The sequence below is a fragment of the Lynx canadensis genome, chromosome C1, assembly GCF_007474595.2.
Source record: "Lynx canadensis isolate LIC74 chromosome C1, mLynCan4.pri.v2, whole genome shotgun sequence".
Taxonomy (NCBI): Eukaryota; Metazoa; Chordata; class Mammalia; order Carnivora; family Felidae; genus Lynx; species Lynx canadensis.
Window position 1 is genome coordinate 191,132,227 of NC_044310.1, and position 16,958 is coordinate 191,149,184.

The 16,958-nt window shown below is 47.2% G+C and overlaps 1 protein-coding gene across 4 annotated transcripts in view; it reads left to right on the forward strand.

The window, feature by feature from the left end:
• NRP2 (neuropilin 2) overlaps nucleotides 1-16,958 on the forward strand; it is a 117,023-nt gene that overhangs the window by 85,625 nt on the left and 14,440 nt on the right. The window contains exons 15-16 of one of the 4 annotated variants that reach the window (XM_030328336.1): nucleotides 322-357; nucleotides 9,549-13,149. In XM_030328336.1, the coding sequence (XP_030184196.1) occupies nucleotides 322-357; nucleotides 9,549-9,829 (317 nt within the window). In that variant the 3' untranslated portion in view covers nucleotides 9,830-13,149. Of the gene's footprint in view, nucleotides 1-321; nucleotides 358-9,548; nucleotides 13,150-16,958 lie in introns of those variants that run through there. The other 3 variants (XM_030328337.1, XM_030328334.1, XM_030328335.1) reach the window with 3 other exon arrangements.

The window sequence follows — 16,958 nt, forward strand, 5'->3', positions numbered from 1 at the left end:
GCTCTCCGGCTTGGGCATCTAAGCATAATCCAGGCTCTGAGAAAGTAATCAGTGGTAAGTGACTGATTACAATGCTTTGGGGACCCATTGCTCTATAAAGGACTTTTTGTTCCAAAGCAACTCTGGGAATCTCTCCCCACCCACCCAGCCCCCATGATACTGATATGTTAGACACAGTCTAGAGCATGAGGAGGACACAGGACACTTTCCATGGGGTATTACCAAAAAAATTATTGGAAGTCATCTACATCATACCTTCTACCTGCCCGATTGTTTCTTCCCCTTGTCTAACTCAATATTTTTTCTTTTTTTTTCCCCCAGAACCCATATCGGCTTTTGCAGGTGAGAATTTTAAAGGTAAAAAAAATACGTTGTTTTTTTTTTTTTGCATGTCTTTTTCTTCCCCCCATGTGATGTGAATTTGGTATGGGGAAGAAACCTCCAAATTTGACAAAGCTCACACGAGAAAAGAGACACCACACCTTCCCGCCACTAGATGGCACCAACCACACCTGTAGCTTCCAGGAAAGAGGATTGAGATCTTCACTGTCTCCTGTTTAATTAAAGTTTAGAAACCTATAATAGAGACAAATAGGTTACAGATAAACCTTTCAGCCTTGCATTGTCCAACGGGGAGCAATGAGGCTGAAAATGCATGAGTGGTGAGAAAGGAGAGGCTGTGGGGGAGAGTGAACAACAACAAAAAAAAATCAGTAGTAAATTAAAAGTGAAATGGGGTGGCAATGATTTATTTTCACCTGAAGATGGTTTCTTTCCAGCTGCAGGGCACCAAGGCAGTGGTTTCAATGAACCTCAGGGAGGTACAGTGGCAGGCCACTTTACAGTGGGAGGGCAGAAAGTTAGGGAAAAGACACAAGAAAGGATAATCCTAAGGGGGAAAAGGTGCAGAATTCTGGAGCTGGTGTCTGGTAAAGGGAAGATGGAGGCACATATGCTGACTGGAGTTAGAGCATTGAAATAGGGGACTGAAACACAGCACAGGCCATTTTCTCCCTACTAAAGGAGAGAGCACAGTAAAGAGAGGAGAACTGGGGATGATGGCCGTACCCTCAGAGCCTGGGTGGTGGTATACGCCTGTCCTGTGGGGGTGCAGTGGGTCCCACACTCTGCCCTCCTTGTGCTCCAGTGAGTTCGCACCGATCACGTTTCCGCCCACGGTCCCCATGCTGAGTGTTTAGAAGCCACTCCTAAGTTCTTCCTTTCTGTTGGCCGGGGCGGCAAAGCTCATTCAGACACTCGCCCTCACCCGAGGACAGGGGTTTTTCATACCCTGGTTTATGCAAACAGTTGTGAGGCTTCCTGTGCCCTGTTTGCACTGGCTGGCCTTAACCCCAGAGGTGACAGCGTTCCAGCGGTAAGGGAAGTCATTTTTACATCTGAAGTCTAGACTCGTTACCTTCGCTCTCATGAATCTGTCCAGCTCCTGGCTAGAAAGAGATGAATTCCCGGTTTGCCACCTAGATGCGCCGTTGCCTCCAAATCATCTGGCCTCATTTTCCACTCCTCACCCTCTAAGCAAATAGGTGGGGAAGAAAGCGGCAGAACAGAGAATGACAGACGGACACAGAATACAATTTCTTTCTCTCTCGCCCTTCCTTGCCTCCCGAACGGCATCCCGCTCCCCGCTGCACATTGTAAAGGGTGGAGAGTATTCGTGTGCATGTTGGTGCTCTCTGGGCGTGAGATTTATGCTAATGCGGATCTGAGCATTGGGAGGGAAGCTGAGATCCGAACTGAATCACTTGGATCACAGTTGAATTCAAGCTCTAACCTCTAGGACCCAAGGTAATGTTTACGTTGGGGAAGTGAAACCTGCTGATTAAGACTCAAAGCTCCCGGGAAGGCTGGCTGAAGGCTTGCAGCTATGACCACAGACATGGTTGTGAGTGAGCACGCGTGTCTGGGTCCATGACTGACAAGCACGGGGGCTAAGTGCTCTGCTTCTGTAAGAGAATAAACAAACCGGGGCACATGTGCTTCCTTGAGGTTGTGTTTACCGTGAGGCTTTACAGTCCAGTCATGTTCTCTTGTAAAAAATATATAAATAAAATATCATCGGAGCCGCAGTGCTCATTTAGCCAAAATAAACACAGGGCTTAGTGACTTGAAGGTAAGCGTCTCCAGCGCTCTCACGATGGGCTGATCTGGGGCGTTAAGCAAAAGCAGCTCACGGGGGTTGTGCATTGGCCCATGACTGTTGTCTCTGGAGGTAACGAGCACTTTGGAAGAAGGAAGCCGAGTCTTGGGGGGCAGAGACTGGGCCAAGGAACATAGAGTCAAGAGCAGGATTGAAACCGAACATGGACAGTTTCTATCACATTGTCAAGCTGTACATGGCACTCAGAGTCGGTAGCCGGATGAACCCAGGACCGGTCTTCTTTTGGGCCGAGACCCCTCTGGCCTCAGCATGCAATCTGTGTTTTGACTCAAGCAAAGCCTTCCAGTGGCTAAAGGAAGGAGGACCATCTGCCCTGCCTAACCTGGTGACTGGTGCACTGCTCCTCTCCTGGTCAGGGCACCGCTGGCCCTGGTGGGAGCCTGGGTGTCCTGGGATTAAATTGGCCTTTTCTCTCAAAAAGGGGAACAAAGAGAACTCAGGTTTGGGCAGGCAGGATGCAGAGAGTTGGTGGTTCAAAGCTAATAACCATAGATGGTTACATTGTTAGTGTGGTTGTTTTTTTTTGTTTGTTTTTTTTTTGAATCTGGGTTATTTTTCTTTTCCATTATAAATTAACCATGTGACAGACGCAATCTCATTCTTTGGGAGAGCCCAGCGTGGACTAGGTCAATCTTTAAGGAAATGAAATAGAAGTGGCCTCTGGGCTGGGTCTTGTTAGGTACTCTTGATCTGTTATATTGGCAAGTGTCTTTCATTTTTCTGCCTCTTACTCATTTCTCGCCATGAAACATTTTTTTTATTCCAATCACCTTATGTTTTCTGCTTCGTGTGTATACTTTGATTGTAAACCAGGGTGTGAGTCAGTAACGAAGAGAAACAAGCCATAGAGGGAAGGAACAAGGAAAAGAGAACGTGAATAAGCTGTGTTGTCATGTGATTTGTAAAAAGACTTTTGTTGTTGTTGTTATGAGTCACGTCTTAAACAATGTAGCCCGGGTGGGTGTGCATTTTTTTTTCTTTCTTTCTTTCTTTTTTTTTTTAAGCATCGGCTATAAGCACAGTGCCGTCATGTATCTTTTTCTAGAACGTGAGCTTTAACAAATGAAAACCCGTACAAAGGAAAAGGACAAAAAAAAAACCCGAAAAGTGGTATAATTAAGGTGATGGATTATTTCCCCTTAACCAATACTTTCTTTTTTCCATAAAAGAAAAAAGAATAATAAAGAAGCCAGTAAAAATGTGGAGGGCGCATGATCAGAGCTCTGTAGCTGTTGACCAAGTAGTTATTTTTAGGAGCTCACAGTAGATGCAAGAGGTTTTGTTCATGTTAGAGGCTGAGGACTTTGAACAACGCAGGAGCAGGGACACCGGGTCTGGTACCCTACCCATTAGAGGCCCATGGAAATCCCAGGCACGGGGGCTCTCAGGGAAGGTGGTTGTTACAGTAAAGCATTCAGAAGCACTGGGTCTGCCACTGATGGATGCTAAAAGGGACATCAGTGTCTCTTACTAACTAACGGCTGTGAGCTTGGGCTCTCAGACCAGTTCTGAGAGCCGTGGGTCTCGCTCAGAGTTCACTTTCTGCAGCCCTGCTCAATTACACCAGGAGAAAGTGAACATCTCAGTCAGTCTCCTGGGCACAGAGGGGAGCAGTCTTAAGAGAGACCCATTCCCAGGTAGTGACAGAGCTGGCCGGGGTGCGCCTCACGTTTTAAGTTCTGTTTGTTTGGTGCCAGCTGGTCCAAACCAATTTGGACCAGTTCCCACCCCCTCTCCCTTTTTATCCCCCCCCCCCTTATTCCCCACTGGCCGTCTCCCAGAGGCATTGCCCATCAGTGCAGCGTCCCCCCATCCCAGGGCGCAGGACCTGGGGTTGCCCTCCCCCGCCAGTGCCCTCTCTCCTTGGCTTCCCCTTGAGCTCTTCTCTCCTAGAAGCACTTCCAAGAGGCGGTGAGGGTTACGTGGCTGAAAGGCAGAGAAGCATTCCTACGCCCTGCCAGGGTTCCGGAAAGGCGGCTGTGGTGTGCGATTCATTCTCCTTGGCCCCCCTCCCCTTACGTCTCCAGCTGCCGGACTGAGGCTAGGTGTTGCTGAGCGAGGAAGCATGGAGATCAGATGTGCGTAAACCGCATAACTGCTTGGCTGCCATAGCTTGCCTAAGGGGACACTGAGGCATTCTTTGTGAGGTTTGCTTGTGCAAGCTGCCTCCCCCCCGTCACAGAGGCCCGACGCGCCCCTCCTCGCAAGCTCGCCATTCATCTAAACAGCTGCCAACGTCAGTTTCCCTAAGGGGAGAAGGACATTTTTTTCACCGACGCCTCCTCTCTCCAGGAAGAGAGTGCCACCAGAGAGAAGTGTCCGAAACTCCAGCCAGCCACAGCTCTGAATTCAGAGGCATTTGGGATAGATGTGGGGGATCAGTGCAGCTTCTGCGAGCCTAGTGGCACCCTTCCAAGGCCCCTCTGGACACTGCTTGTAAGGCCAATTAAAGAGTCATTTCTCAGGGAGACGTTGTACTTTTACAGTCTTCTTCCGAACAGGCCAGGGGACGTGGCCGCGTTCGTCTACTGTCTTTCGTAAACTTCTCCAGAGGCGCCAACCTTTTCCGTTTGTTTGTCTAATCTCACAAATTCAACAAGCCTTTTTGTCTGAAATACTCCTTCGCCTGCACCTCATTTCCAAGCTGTGCAACTAGGACGCGGCCAACAGGCCAAGTCTCCCCACAGCGAGGCCACCTCTTACTTGCAGCGAGCCTTGATCCCTTCCTCTGGGAGAGATGGCCCGCCCGGCACCGGGGTCTTTCAGAGCATTTCTTTTGGAAACCTGGGTGACTCCTCCAGGTCCAGAGGACATGGGGTAAACTTGGCTGTAGGACGTGCTTTCTCTATACAGTGGTTCAGCGAGAACTTGACCGGGATGGTCCTCAGACAGGTTCAGACGGAGGCTGGAGGCAGAAAGAGAGAGGGTGACTTCCTGTCCCATCCCAGCTTGGTTAGCACGGGGGTCTGCACGCTTCTTCTGGAAAAGGACAGAGAGCGTGTCGGGCTCTATAAGACTCTGGGTCGCAAATACTCAGCTCTGCCGCTGTAGCACAGAAGCAGCCGTAAGCAATATGTGAGGAGGGTGGCTGTGTTCCAGAATGGACAAAACTGGGCAGCGGGCCAGAGCGATCATCCGACCCTGGGCCCTGGCACAGGCTGGGGATTGGGTGCACGTGCTTCTGGTCCTGACGCTGCTACTTTCCAACGGCATGAGCTTCCTGAGGGCTCCAAGCCATCGCTAGGGTTTTGCTCTGTGCTGTGCTGCCCTCTTCCTCGATGTCCCTCCTGGTTTTATCACTCATCCTCTCAGATTCTCGGGTCTCCCGTCCGAGGGTCACGAGGAGCAAACAGGGTGATTCGTGCGAAGCCTGTCGCCCTATATCCTTCCCATGGAAAGTGACCGCTCGTTGTAGCTGTTGTTATGGCCACATTTCCCAGGGGTTTATTAATTCAGTGACCCTGTGTGCATGAGAGAAATGGAAGGAGCACTACCTGGGTGTCTTCTTTTCCCTCAGTCTCCTCCTATGCATGGCTTCTTAGAATTTATGGTTTGCCAGAATTCAAATTCTTACACCTTTGCATTGCCCCTTTCTCCAGGGGGCCCAGAACTTTTACAGATGGAAGCCTGCTCAACCTTGCAAATACACTTGAAATTATTGACTATTTAAATATCTGTTTCTCATTATCTCACACAATGAGAAAACTTTGTGGAGAATTGGAGGATGGTAATTAAAGAAAAATAGTTCAAGAGTTGAAGGCATTTTCCAATTGGGTAAAAAAAAGGGGGGGGAGGGATGTGAATAAGTGATAGATGTTACTGCAATCAAAAGGAACATTCCAGTCCAGCACATTGCTAGCTCTAGACAAGGCTGAGGTCTTACCCACCCTCTTTCTCCCATATCGGGGAACCAGCCCAGGCTCCTTTGTTACAAAGCAATGGCCCAGCCACCCCATATGACTGAGGGGATAAGTGGGGCCAAAATAGAGGCACTCACAAACCTGGGCACCTGGTGTAGGTGACATCTATCTGAGGGGGGTACCTTTTGTGCAACTTCACCTAAGAGGCACAAGACGAGCCAGCAAAGTTGCTAGCACCAAGAATAACTGTTATGTGAAGTACCAGTGGGTCGTTAATGTTTTCCAGGGAATCTGGATGTTGTTTCAAATACATTCTCCCATCCATTTGTTCATCCATCCATCCATCCATCCCTCTGACATCCATTGGATTGCTGCTATTGTCTGGGAAGGCTCTTTGGAAGGGCATGTAACCCCTGTTGATCTATCACCTTTCTTTTCTCTGTCTGGCATAGTATATAGCCTTAGTATAGAGCCCCTGAAGGCTGCCACAAAGCCAGATTCCAAACCAGCAATCCACCTGTCTGTGGGAGTTAAGTCTCTTTAGCTGGAGACTGTCCCGAGAAACTCTGGCCCCAACTGTGCGTCACCCAAAACTGCCTGTGGGGGGAGGAGAGAAGAATTGGTAGGTGGATCCTCTCTTTTCTAACTCCCTTCATATTAAAAGCACAAACTCACATAGCATGCTTCCTCATTTCTCAAAACAAATGTCCAAGGAAAATGTTTAAGGAGCTGACGTACTGTCCATCACTGTCCATAAGATGGCTTTTGTCACGAAAATTTTCTTCATGTTGATAACTTGGGGGAGGGGAGCACTGGTAGGAAAGGGGAAGGGGTCTCATACCTAAAGTGGAGTGTGTCTTCCAAAGCGGAACAGAACTCTGAGACCAGGGGTCTCGCTGTGACTCTGAACGTGTAACCCGTGTATTGCGATCTCCCCTTCTTGTGGGCCCTGACATCCTCCCCGCCGTGGCCCAATGTTGTCTCTATCACAAGAAACACTTCAGAAGTAGCACTGAGGCCCAGCCCTAGCACTCTAAGCCCTGGGGCGGGGGGGGGGGGGTGGTTATTTAATGTTGAAAACCAGCATTTTGACTGAAGGAAAGCAAGCCTTTGAACTGAAACTACGTGGTTTGGAGGGAATGTGAGCAGTTGTGACCATTTTTGGCTTGACAAAAATTTGTGCTGCTCCCTTTGTGGTGTATGATCAGGTGCTTCGGGTGGGGAGTGAATCCCTGTGGATGTATCACCTTCCTTTCTTCTCATTAGAGGAGGGCTCTCACTGTGGCACCAAATCGAAATCAGAAGCAAACCCAAGGATGCCCTTTGGGAAGAGGGGGTTGGCACTGGGGAACTTCAGCCCGTCCCCATGCACTTTGTTGTTTCTCGTGCATTCTTCTGAGCCCACATGAAAATCCAACGGCAGGGTGGTTGCCAGGCAGCAGATACTCTTAGTGACCTGAATAATGAGTTGCCACCAGTTCACGGTGACTCAAAAGCTGGCCATTTTCAAGGAGCTGTTTTCAGCGTCTTGCTTTCTCTTTCCATTTCTACGCGTAATTTTCAATATGGTCACAAAGATTGACAGAGAGAGAGAGAGAGAGAGGGAAAGGGAGGGGAGGCAGAAGGGGGAGAGGGAGATAAAGAGCTTTCTCAGCTACAGAAATGAAATTATTAAAAGACAGAAGTGATTTGGGAATAAAGGAAAATAGAGGAGGTGATAACGAAGGGGACGAGGTAGAACGGGGACGGTGGGGCTCTGGACGTGGCTGCCAGTGTATATGCTGTGTGACACATCCTTGTCAAAGCTCTTCCGATACTGCACCCTCCTGGTGGCCCGAGAGGCACCAACAAACCCTGCACTTTAGCAGAAGGGGATCCCTAAAACTAGAGGAACCAGTGATTAAAGGCTGGGCAGGTGGACAGGCTCTAGAAGATAGTTCCAGCAAAATGCTTTCATTTTGCTTCCACTTCTGAGACACATCAGAAGGTCTGACCCACCCCCCAGCTACTCCCCCAAATCAAAGAGAGGCGTTGTGGTGTTCAGGCTGAGGAGTTGGCCAACACTGACCCACAGATAGGAGACTTCACCTCAGAAGCCCTTCAGTCAAGAGCATTTGTGGAGCGCTTTCTTTGTCCAACCCCTGAGGGAGACATCAACAGGAGAGGGACTTCTTCTACTTGAGGGTCTCCAAGCCTCGTGGGGGGGGGGGGGGGCATGAAAATCTAAATGCACCCTGGCTGCATCTTGAGTAGAGATACACCCACAGTGTAGGACCAAGGATGGATGAAGAAGGCAGCGGCCCCTCCCAGCCGTGCGTCCCCCTGGGGGATCCCAGGGACAGAGAGGATGGGTCTTTCTGGCCACCACCACTTGATGGAAGCAGCTAGGGATGGAAGCTTCCATAGGTTAAGCATACATCATTTTTCAGAAGTAAAGATCATGTCTGGTTTGGGCAAGCTCCAAAGCTCCTAGTCCCATTCTGGGCCAGATTCTCATCTGATGTAAATCTTCGGGAGAATCAAGTTGTAGCACTGTTTTGCATCAAGTGGGACTCTGGCCAGTCTTTCCCCAGAGTTTCCCTGGGCTTAAATCTGCTGTATCGTCTCCATGGCAACCAGAGGCTGGCCAGCGAATGTGGTTGCCTTCGAAATCCTCCGCTAGCTTCTCTTTCCCTCCTCTGTCTTTTCTGAGATTAAGAATGATCTCCCTCCCTTGGCTCTCACTTACTCACTCTCTCTCTTAACATACCCGTATCGTGTGTGCCCACATTTTTTTTTCTGTTGCAACGTCTTTCCAATCAGCTTTCAAAATCCTCCATCCAATTAAAAAAAAAAAACAATGAAGATGCGTTAGTCATGGCTTGACAGTGATAACTGGCCTGTTTAGACAAGACCAGGCTGATTTCGATGGGCATGGAAGCCTTGGCAAGCCAAAGCGGAATTCACCTTTAAGTCTAGCCAGCCTAATTAATACATTTGTTTACGAATGCTGGCCAACCGGACCAAATACTCTATTTCCACCCCTTCCGAGAATCAGCCTGCCGGAATCCCGGAAGTCGTTCCGGCATCATTTACTTGCTTGTGCGCATCCGTGAGTGTCCGTACGCGTGTGAATTATGACGCTTCTGTCTACGGTAGGGTAACTGCGGTTTAACAGAAGGAAGGAAAGAGCCTTGTAATCATACAGCTCTTGGTTGAATCCCATATTTACCATCACTTGCTGTATAACCCCCGTCACTTAGCCTCTCTGAGCCTCTGTTTAGACCTCCATCTGTGAAATGGGTCCGACAGTGCCTATCTCATCAGGTTGCGAGTAGGAAATGATGTCAGTCGTTTAACAGTGCTTGTCACGAGCGAAGTACTCAGTACCGTCTTATTCCCCTGCCCCTTCCCTATCCGCTCCAAAGCATGTATGTGTTTTCCTTTTTCTTTTTTTTTTTTTTTAATTAATTTTTGGAGTAGTCTGCATGCTCTCAGCCTAGCAACACTCTTCTGTGTCTCTCCACCAGGGGGCACCCTCCTACCAGGGACCGAGCCCACAGTGGACACGGTGCCCGTGCAGCCCATCCCAGCCTACTGGTATTACGTAATGGCCGCCGGGGGCGCCGTGCTGGTGCTCGTCTCCGTCGCGCTGGCCCTGGTGCTCCACTACCACCGGTTCCGCTATGCGGCCAAGAAGACCGATCACTCCATCACCTACAAAACCTCCCACTACACCAACGGGGCCCCTCTGGCGGTGGAGCCCACCCTAACCATTAAACTAGAGCAAGACCGCGGCTCGCACTGCTGAGGGCCGAAGCCAAGGACGGCACCCAAAACAAACGAGAAAGACTACCAACACGTTGCCTCGATTTTGCACTTTTTTCTCCTCGCCTAGTCTCTGTGTGGACTCTCAAGACATCTCTGTCTGTCTCTCCTCTCTCTCTCTCTCTCTCTCTCTCTCTCTCTCTGGGGGCCCAAACCCTGTGTGCTTTTATTCATCCTGACCATTGTCCTTGGGTTCTCTCTCTCTTGGTTTGTTTTTATCCTTTGTTGATTCCAAACCAACCACCCCCACCTCTAATGCTGCATCTTGGAATATGAGAAGAGATACGCCCCTCAGCACTTCACAACTGAAGGCTCAGCTGGTTTTCTTTCAGAGACTGGTTCCCTGTTTCTTCCCCTTGCCTTATCCCATACCTCCTCCCGGTGGGCAGTGTGCCAGGAGACCGGAGAGGAAACCTGGATCTGTGTGTTTGTACATAGTATATACATGTGCGTGTGAATCGCTCTGTGTGTGTATGTGTGTGTGTGTGTGTGGACGTGAGAGAGAGACTGGTTCATTGTGGGGCTGGGGGGTAGTGTGTGTGGGTGTGTTCAGAGAGGACCCCCTTTAACCCTTGTGTTACTTCTCCGGGGGTACATTCTCCAAAAAAAAAAATAATAATATGCTGTACTAGTTTTGTTTACTTGGAGAAGAGATTGAAGCTTTTTGTTGCCTTATCTAGCTCTGGCTGGGTTTCTGTTGGCTACCACTGTCCTCTCCAGGTACCTAAAAAAACTCGAGGCCGCATGAAATGAAATGTGGCCCCTCCCATCCCTATCCCATTCCCGATCCACCTGACCCAAGAGGAAAGTTCCCCCAGCTCACTCAGACATGACCCCTTGTCATGTCTCCTGGAGTCTTGGAAGTAGCAAGATGGCAGCCATTGGGCGCATGCAGAATCATCTCTACTTCCAGCCCTGAAGCAAATCTGTCTCGTGTTGCCTTATGAAAGGAAAGCTCATAATGAATGTGTGGCTTTTATCAGTTAAGTCCAATCTTGGAATACGTCATAAAGCATAACAAGTCTGAGACTGGCTTAGGAAAAGCAGTAGCCTGTTTAAGGTGGGAGCGAGAGGTGGAGGAGAGAAGGGAGGAGCAGGGAGGACTGAATGTGGTCTTTTCAAAGTCTCCTCACTTGGGGGGTTTACTGTGCCCGACTTGGGATGGAGTTGAGTAAGAAGCTTAAAAATTGTAATCTTTGGTATTCTATTGGTCATTGTAATAGCATTTGTAAAATATGGGGGGAAGGGATCATTTGCTTTCCTTTCGTGGTGTTAATGTGTGCCTGAATCTATAGCCACTAAAACATAAGACTGTTCACCTGACTTATTTAAATATTCTGAGGATATTCAGAAGTAACCATTTTTTTAAAATGTCAACTGCCAACCCTTAAAATGCTACCCCTTAAAGCATTCGTAGCATCTGGCAAATACACCTTCTTAGGCTGGCCTGGCATTTCCAGATGTTGCTGCATCAGGAGAGGGTATAATGAAGATAAATCTGTTGCTGCCCATGTGTCCTCTCTAAGCAACGCAGGGAGAGGGATGTTAGAGATAAATTGCCTAATGATATTGTACAAAGGATAGATTCAATAATGAAGTCAATTTCATTGATAGAAAATGCATATTTTAACGAGACGCTCAGTGACTTGGGGCTCAGCCTTGGGGGTGTTGATTTCTCCGCTTCCTGCTAGGAATCCACCAGGGAAGTGTGAGATTCTCTCCAAAGATGGTTGCCTGGGCTGAAAGCCTCCAGGTACCTTCTGAGAACAAAATATTAATTTTTTTTTTTTTTTTGGCTGCTTGGGAGAGAGAGACTTTTAGCATTCTTTCAGAATATATTCGCAGGTCCCTCCAACACACGCTCACTTTCGCATCTGGTTTGTTTCATCCTTCTGAAAGAAAGGTGCTCTCCCACTCTTATTCTATTTCAAAGAGCTACTCTGGCTCAACCACAGAAGCTCTGCCAAGAAAAGAAAAGATGAAAGGCTAGAGCATGAGCTACCTTGAGATTTCAAGTGTCCTACCCCAGCTGAAGATGGAAAACAAAGCTGCGAGAGGGAGGAGGGGCACAAGCCCAACATACCGTGTGATGAATTCCATGGCAGTCACTACGGGCTTTTTATCTCAGGTGTCCACATCCAGCTGTGCATTTGGGGCCAGGCATTCCCTCGAAATGATTGACATCCCCGTAGGCACCCCGTGGAGGTATGGTGTCAGGAAATTACACCTGGAAAATCCAGCCAGTGTAGCAACTGTCTGAGTTACTTACTATCTACCCTTGAGGATTTCCCTTCTTTACAAGAAGATGACAACAACTTTGTGCATTTGCTGTGTCTTTATCTGGTGCCCCATGTGGCATCATCTTTATGTACATGCCATAGTTGAGAATATGAGACTGCTCAAATCTTTGTGAATCCCACGATGAACTTCAGCTGGGGATGTCACACTTTCTCCTTCTCTCTCTTTCTCTCTCTCTCTCTCTTCCTCTGGCCCAGCAACTTTCATAGTATTATCTAGGTACTATGCTAAAAGGGCAGCTGTTCTATAAAATCATGCTTTGCAGCTTTAGAAAGCAAAATTCTGTATTTCATGGAGGGAGGGAAGGATCACTCTCTTCTAAGAAAAATAGACTGGACAGGTGAATGCATGCATGCATGTGTTTAGAGTTGCTTCTCAGAAGACAAAAAGGTGATAGCAACTACTAAAATATAAATGAATGAATGAATGAATGAATGAAGAATTGAAGGTCTAGCTCGGGCTGGTAAAGTTTTTGCCTTAGTAGAGGTTTCATATTAACAGCTCCAGGAGGGCAACCCTTATCTCTGGGGTTTAAAAAAAAAAAAAATCCCTTCCTTGATATTATTCTAACAATTGCTCTCCCCTAATTGCTGGTGAAGGCAGAAAAAAGAAAAAAAAATTATAGCATTGCCATTGACAAAACAGGACCCTGAAAATAAAGTGAAATTGTCTTTTCCCTCACCCCACAGTTTTGGGATTAAAGCCAGAATAGGATAGGAAATCCAGTAATATTTCTGACGTTGATACCCCATCTTTAAAAAGATCTTGTCTTTAAACTAAAAATAGCAGGCAAGCAAACACCTAAATAATCGATAATTACCAAAGAAAAACAACAAAACAAGAAAACTTAAAGATTTTTACTTCCTATTCTTATCCCTCTTCCTATAACTGTGACATCTCTTGCATTGCTCAGTTGCCTGTGTGTCTAAATAACTTGTGGACATTGGAAACTATTTGAAAATGTATTGTGTGGAATGTAATAAAATGATGATATTTTTATACAAACATCTGGGTTTTTTTTTCCTGTTTGCCTATGAGAACAAAGTTGAAATGTAGGCTTTGAACAAATTGATGTTTTCCAAAGTTTGACCACTGCCTTCTGACCTACAGGGCATTGCTGTGGGAGGTACGTGGGTTTTCTCCTTGAGGCTGGATGCCAGTTTTTTCTTCTTTTATTTTTATTACTGCTTGTTAGGAGTTTTATCCAATTTGTGCAGCTGAGCCAACTTTTATGATTGGTGTGGGATTTTGCAAAAGTTGCTAAGTGCTAAATTGCTCAGTGTGATTCCACAAAATTTCTCTTGATGGCAAATCCCTGGGGATTGGACTCTGCCTTTCATGGGGCCCCAGGGGGAATGGGACCAGTGGAGTTGAATCATGTACTTGGCTCTACAGAGACAGATAGCTTCCTTTGGAGAAGAAGCGGTGACATGATGCCCCTCGCCTACCAAATCATTTCTTCCATGGGGACATTGATCTCTTTAGGAGCACTTTCCCAGACAAAATGGGAACTTATGGCGTGTTCAAGGCTCCAAAATATTCCAGACTTCATTTTGGAGCAAGTAATGAAGATAATTATACGATGACTATGTACCTGGAACTGTCCAGCTAGAGCAGTTTATAAAAGGAATATTCCATAAAAACTTCGAGAGAGGCTTGGGGAAACTTACCCTAAAAGCCAGATCTTGTGGACACATATTTTTCTTTGGTTCTTCCGTTTGGGTCATTAGTGATTAGTTATATCAAATACATAAAATATTTCTATCAGTGGGGGATTGGCAGGGAAACGTAGGCAGTACAACGTGGCAGTGAAATGGTGGTCAAGAAGAAGTTGGGGAAGGATTTTCCACCACCCCCTATTCCTGGGGTGTATTAAGAGCATTCCATCAGCCCAGGAGACTTCCTCAGGGGTCCAAGAACCATCCTTAAATGTTCTAAGAAAAGGGACTGTCCAGAGAGCCTATTTCCACCAGAGTCCTACTTTTCCCCTCTAAACCCAGATCCAGGAAGGAATACTTTTTACATCCGTAACACCTAAGGGGTGCTAAAAGGAAATAGGATTTTGGTTTTCAGATCCTACAGGAAACTCTGTTAGTACAGATGGCTCAGTATAGATGTCACTGTCTGTCCTATGCCAGAGAATAGAGTAGAATGTCCATGATGAGAGCATTGTTTGTGCCTCTAATGACAAGTATGATTATCCATTTTGTGTAAATGATCTTTGGCTTTCCTTAAAGCCATTTGTTCCCATTAGTAAAGGATAAAATGAAAGCCTCTCCAAAGTATTTATTTCAGGCAAATACCCAGGCTCAGTCAACACTTCCCTGAGCTGGCCTGGGGCCAAATTTGCCAGACTAAATTAAACCAGCCATCACTTATGCTTCATTAGCGTTCCTGTTTTTAGAGCCATGGTTGAGAATTTCATCGTTGCTCTTCCTGCTTTGGTTCTAGTCCCAGGGCTAATTCTAGAAGCATTCTCTCTTCCCCAAAAGGGCAACGACTGTTAGGACTCTAATCTTAGGCGTCAAGTGCAGCACTGTTATCAGTGTGGTATTTCAGAACGAGCCCAAGCATAAATGTTACAGACATTGTGTTTCCATGGATCATAAATACCAGATGTCAAGGCCCCGTGTGTCTTCCTTGGCTCCCACCTGGCCCTTTATGATGGTTTAAATGTGTGTTCTTGCTGTTGAAGCAAGACAGCACCCTCCCAGTCCAGATAACCCAAGCCCAGCCGATCTGCTGCGGCACGGCGTCTGCGTCCATCGCCCCTCTTCACTGACTTTGCAGTTGTTTTGCACAAACATTGTGGCCTTTCTGTAATCTTTGGTGAAAAGAGCTTCATTTGTAAGTTGTGGTTTGTCCATGTTGTGGGCTACACATCCGAGCCAAGGTGTAGGTGCGGCTTGCTTTCGCTCTTTAATTGTGCACATCACTGGGGCTCTGCCAGCTGTCCTTTGCCTTTCATCCCCTTCGGTGATGGCCCAAAGAAAACACAAAACCAATCCAACCGGAGAAAAAGGAGGGGAGAGAGGAACACCAGCTGATGGTCTCAGAGTCAGCAAAGAATCGCCTTATGTAAATAAATTAAAATCTAAGAATAGTGTGCGACTTAATTAAGCCTGACATAGATCAGGTGCACTGGAGTATGTCTAGAGGTTAGATATAATCAGGAACCTACACCCTCAAAAGGCGTCAGGCCACATGCCTCAGCCAGAATACACTTGCAGTAACCGTGTGGAGGAGTCCGTTTGGCCCCAGACCTAAGCGCAGTAGAGATGCAAGATGTGAAGAATGGCCAAGGAACGAAACAAACCCCTTTTAGCATAGTGTGGCTCAATGGAGAATCTAGGTGCTTGCGGGCAGCCAGCAGAAACCATTCCTCCTTCCCCCCACAGCCCAGCGGGCAGGAGACCCACAATCATTCTACTCTAATTGTCCTTAGGCTTTGCCGTCACCGACCTCCAAGAGCCCAAAAAGACTAAATGCCCACAGGCACTGCACCAAGGAATAGGAAAGGCTGTTTGAAAAATCAGCAACTGACATTCTAGCATCACCCTGGGGGCGGAAGGGGGCAAACGTCTTGTTCTGGAGGCTTAGGACCGGAGTGGTCAGTGATCCTGAAAGAGGTTGTTGGGGGAAATTTTAGGATAATAACCGGCTGGATGTTTTCTCTCGCTTTTTTTTTTTTTTTTTTTAACTTACAAGTTATACACAACGACATCCTGGAAATGTGTACATAATACGGAAGAAGCAGAAGTCCATTTCATTGCTAACCAGTCCCACTCTCTTCCCCAAAGAGAGTAATCACGAGAAACAGCTTGAGGTATATATTTCCAGGCCTTGCTTTAGACCTTTACAAACCTGTATGTCTGTGTCCGGTTATGTGATCTGTTTGGTTGGGATTCGGTTTTGTTTGCATAAATGGTATCACAACATTTGCTCCGTTGTCGGACAACTTTCTCCTTTTCGTTTCACAAAATCTTGACAATACGTCAGTACCCACTGCCAGATTACCCCATCGTGTTTAGCTCTTGCATGGCATTCCATATTGTACCCTAGTTTATTAACTGCTCCCCTACTGGTGGGCATTCAGGTTGCGTTTAATTCCCTTTTTTTTTCTGTTATAAACAATACTGCAATGAACATCTTTGAGGCTGCATCTTTGCGCACATGTTTCTCTGCGATAGGACGAGTCGGCCAAATGGTGTGCCTCGCTTCATTTTACCAGATGCTTCAAGTGGCTGAGGTTAACCTTTTGCAGTGAACCTGTCCCCATTTGAGAGAGTCACAAACTAGCAGACGTCCTGGATTCTATCCCCTCCCACATCGCCACAGGCCACGTAATCTCTGGGGCTATCTCTCTCTCCTGGAGTGGGTGGAGCGCTTGTAAGAGAAGACTTTATATAGTTTTAGCTGAAGGGAATTTTAATCGCAGGGACTTTTTTTTTTTTTTTAACTGTCAATTTGTGGCGAATGTGGCCTGACTGTAAGTGGCAGCTCACCAGAGCTGTGGCAGCTGTGGTACAGGGGTTAATTCCATCCCTGGGTTCTGTAGGCAGAGCCCTGTTCTCCATGATTAATGAGTTCCCCTTGGTTTCCTCAAAGAATGACTGCACTGTGCCTTGCTGTTATTTATTTATGTTTCCTACTAAAAAATTCATGTAAAAAACATCCTTTAAGGTCAGTGCACAGTATTGTGCTGCAGACTAAAATATTCCGGCAGCCGCGAGTAGGGCCCACGTGTCGACGGAAAGTCTCCAATCCTTGGGGCCTTAGGACCAAAGCGCCCACCTCGGTCCCCAGGACAGCAG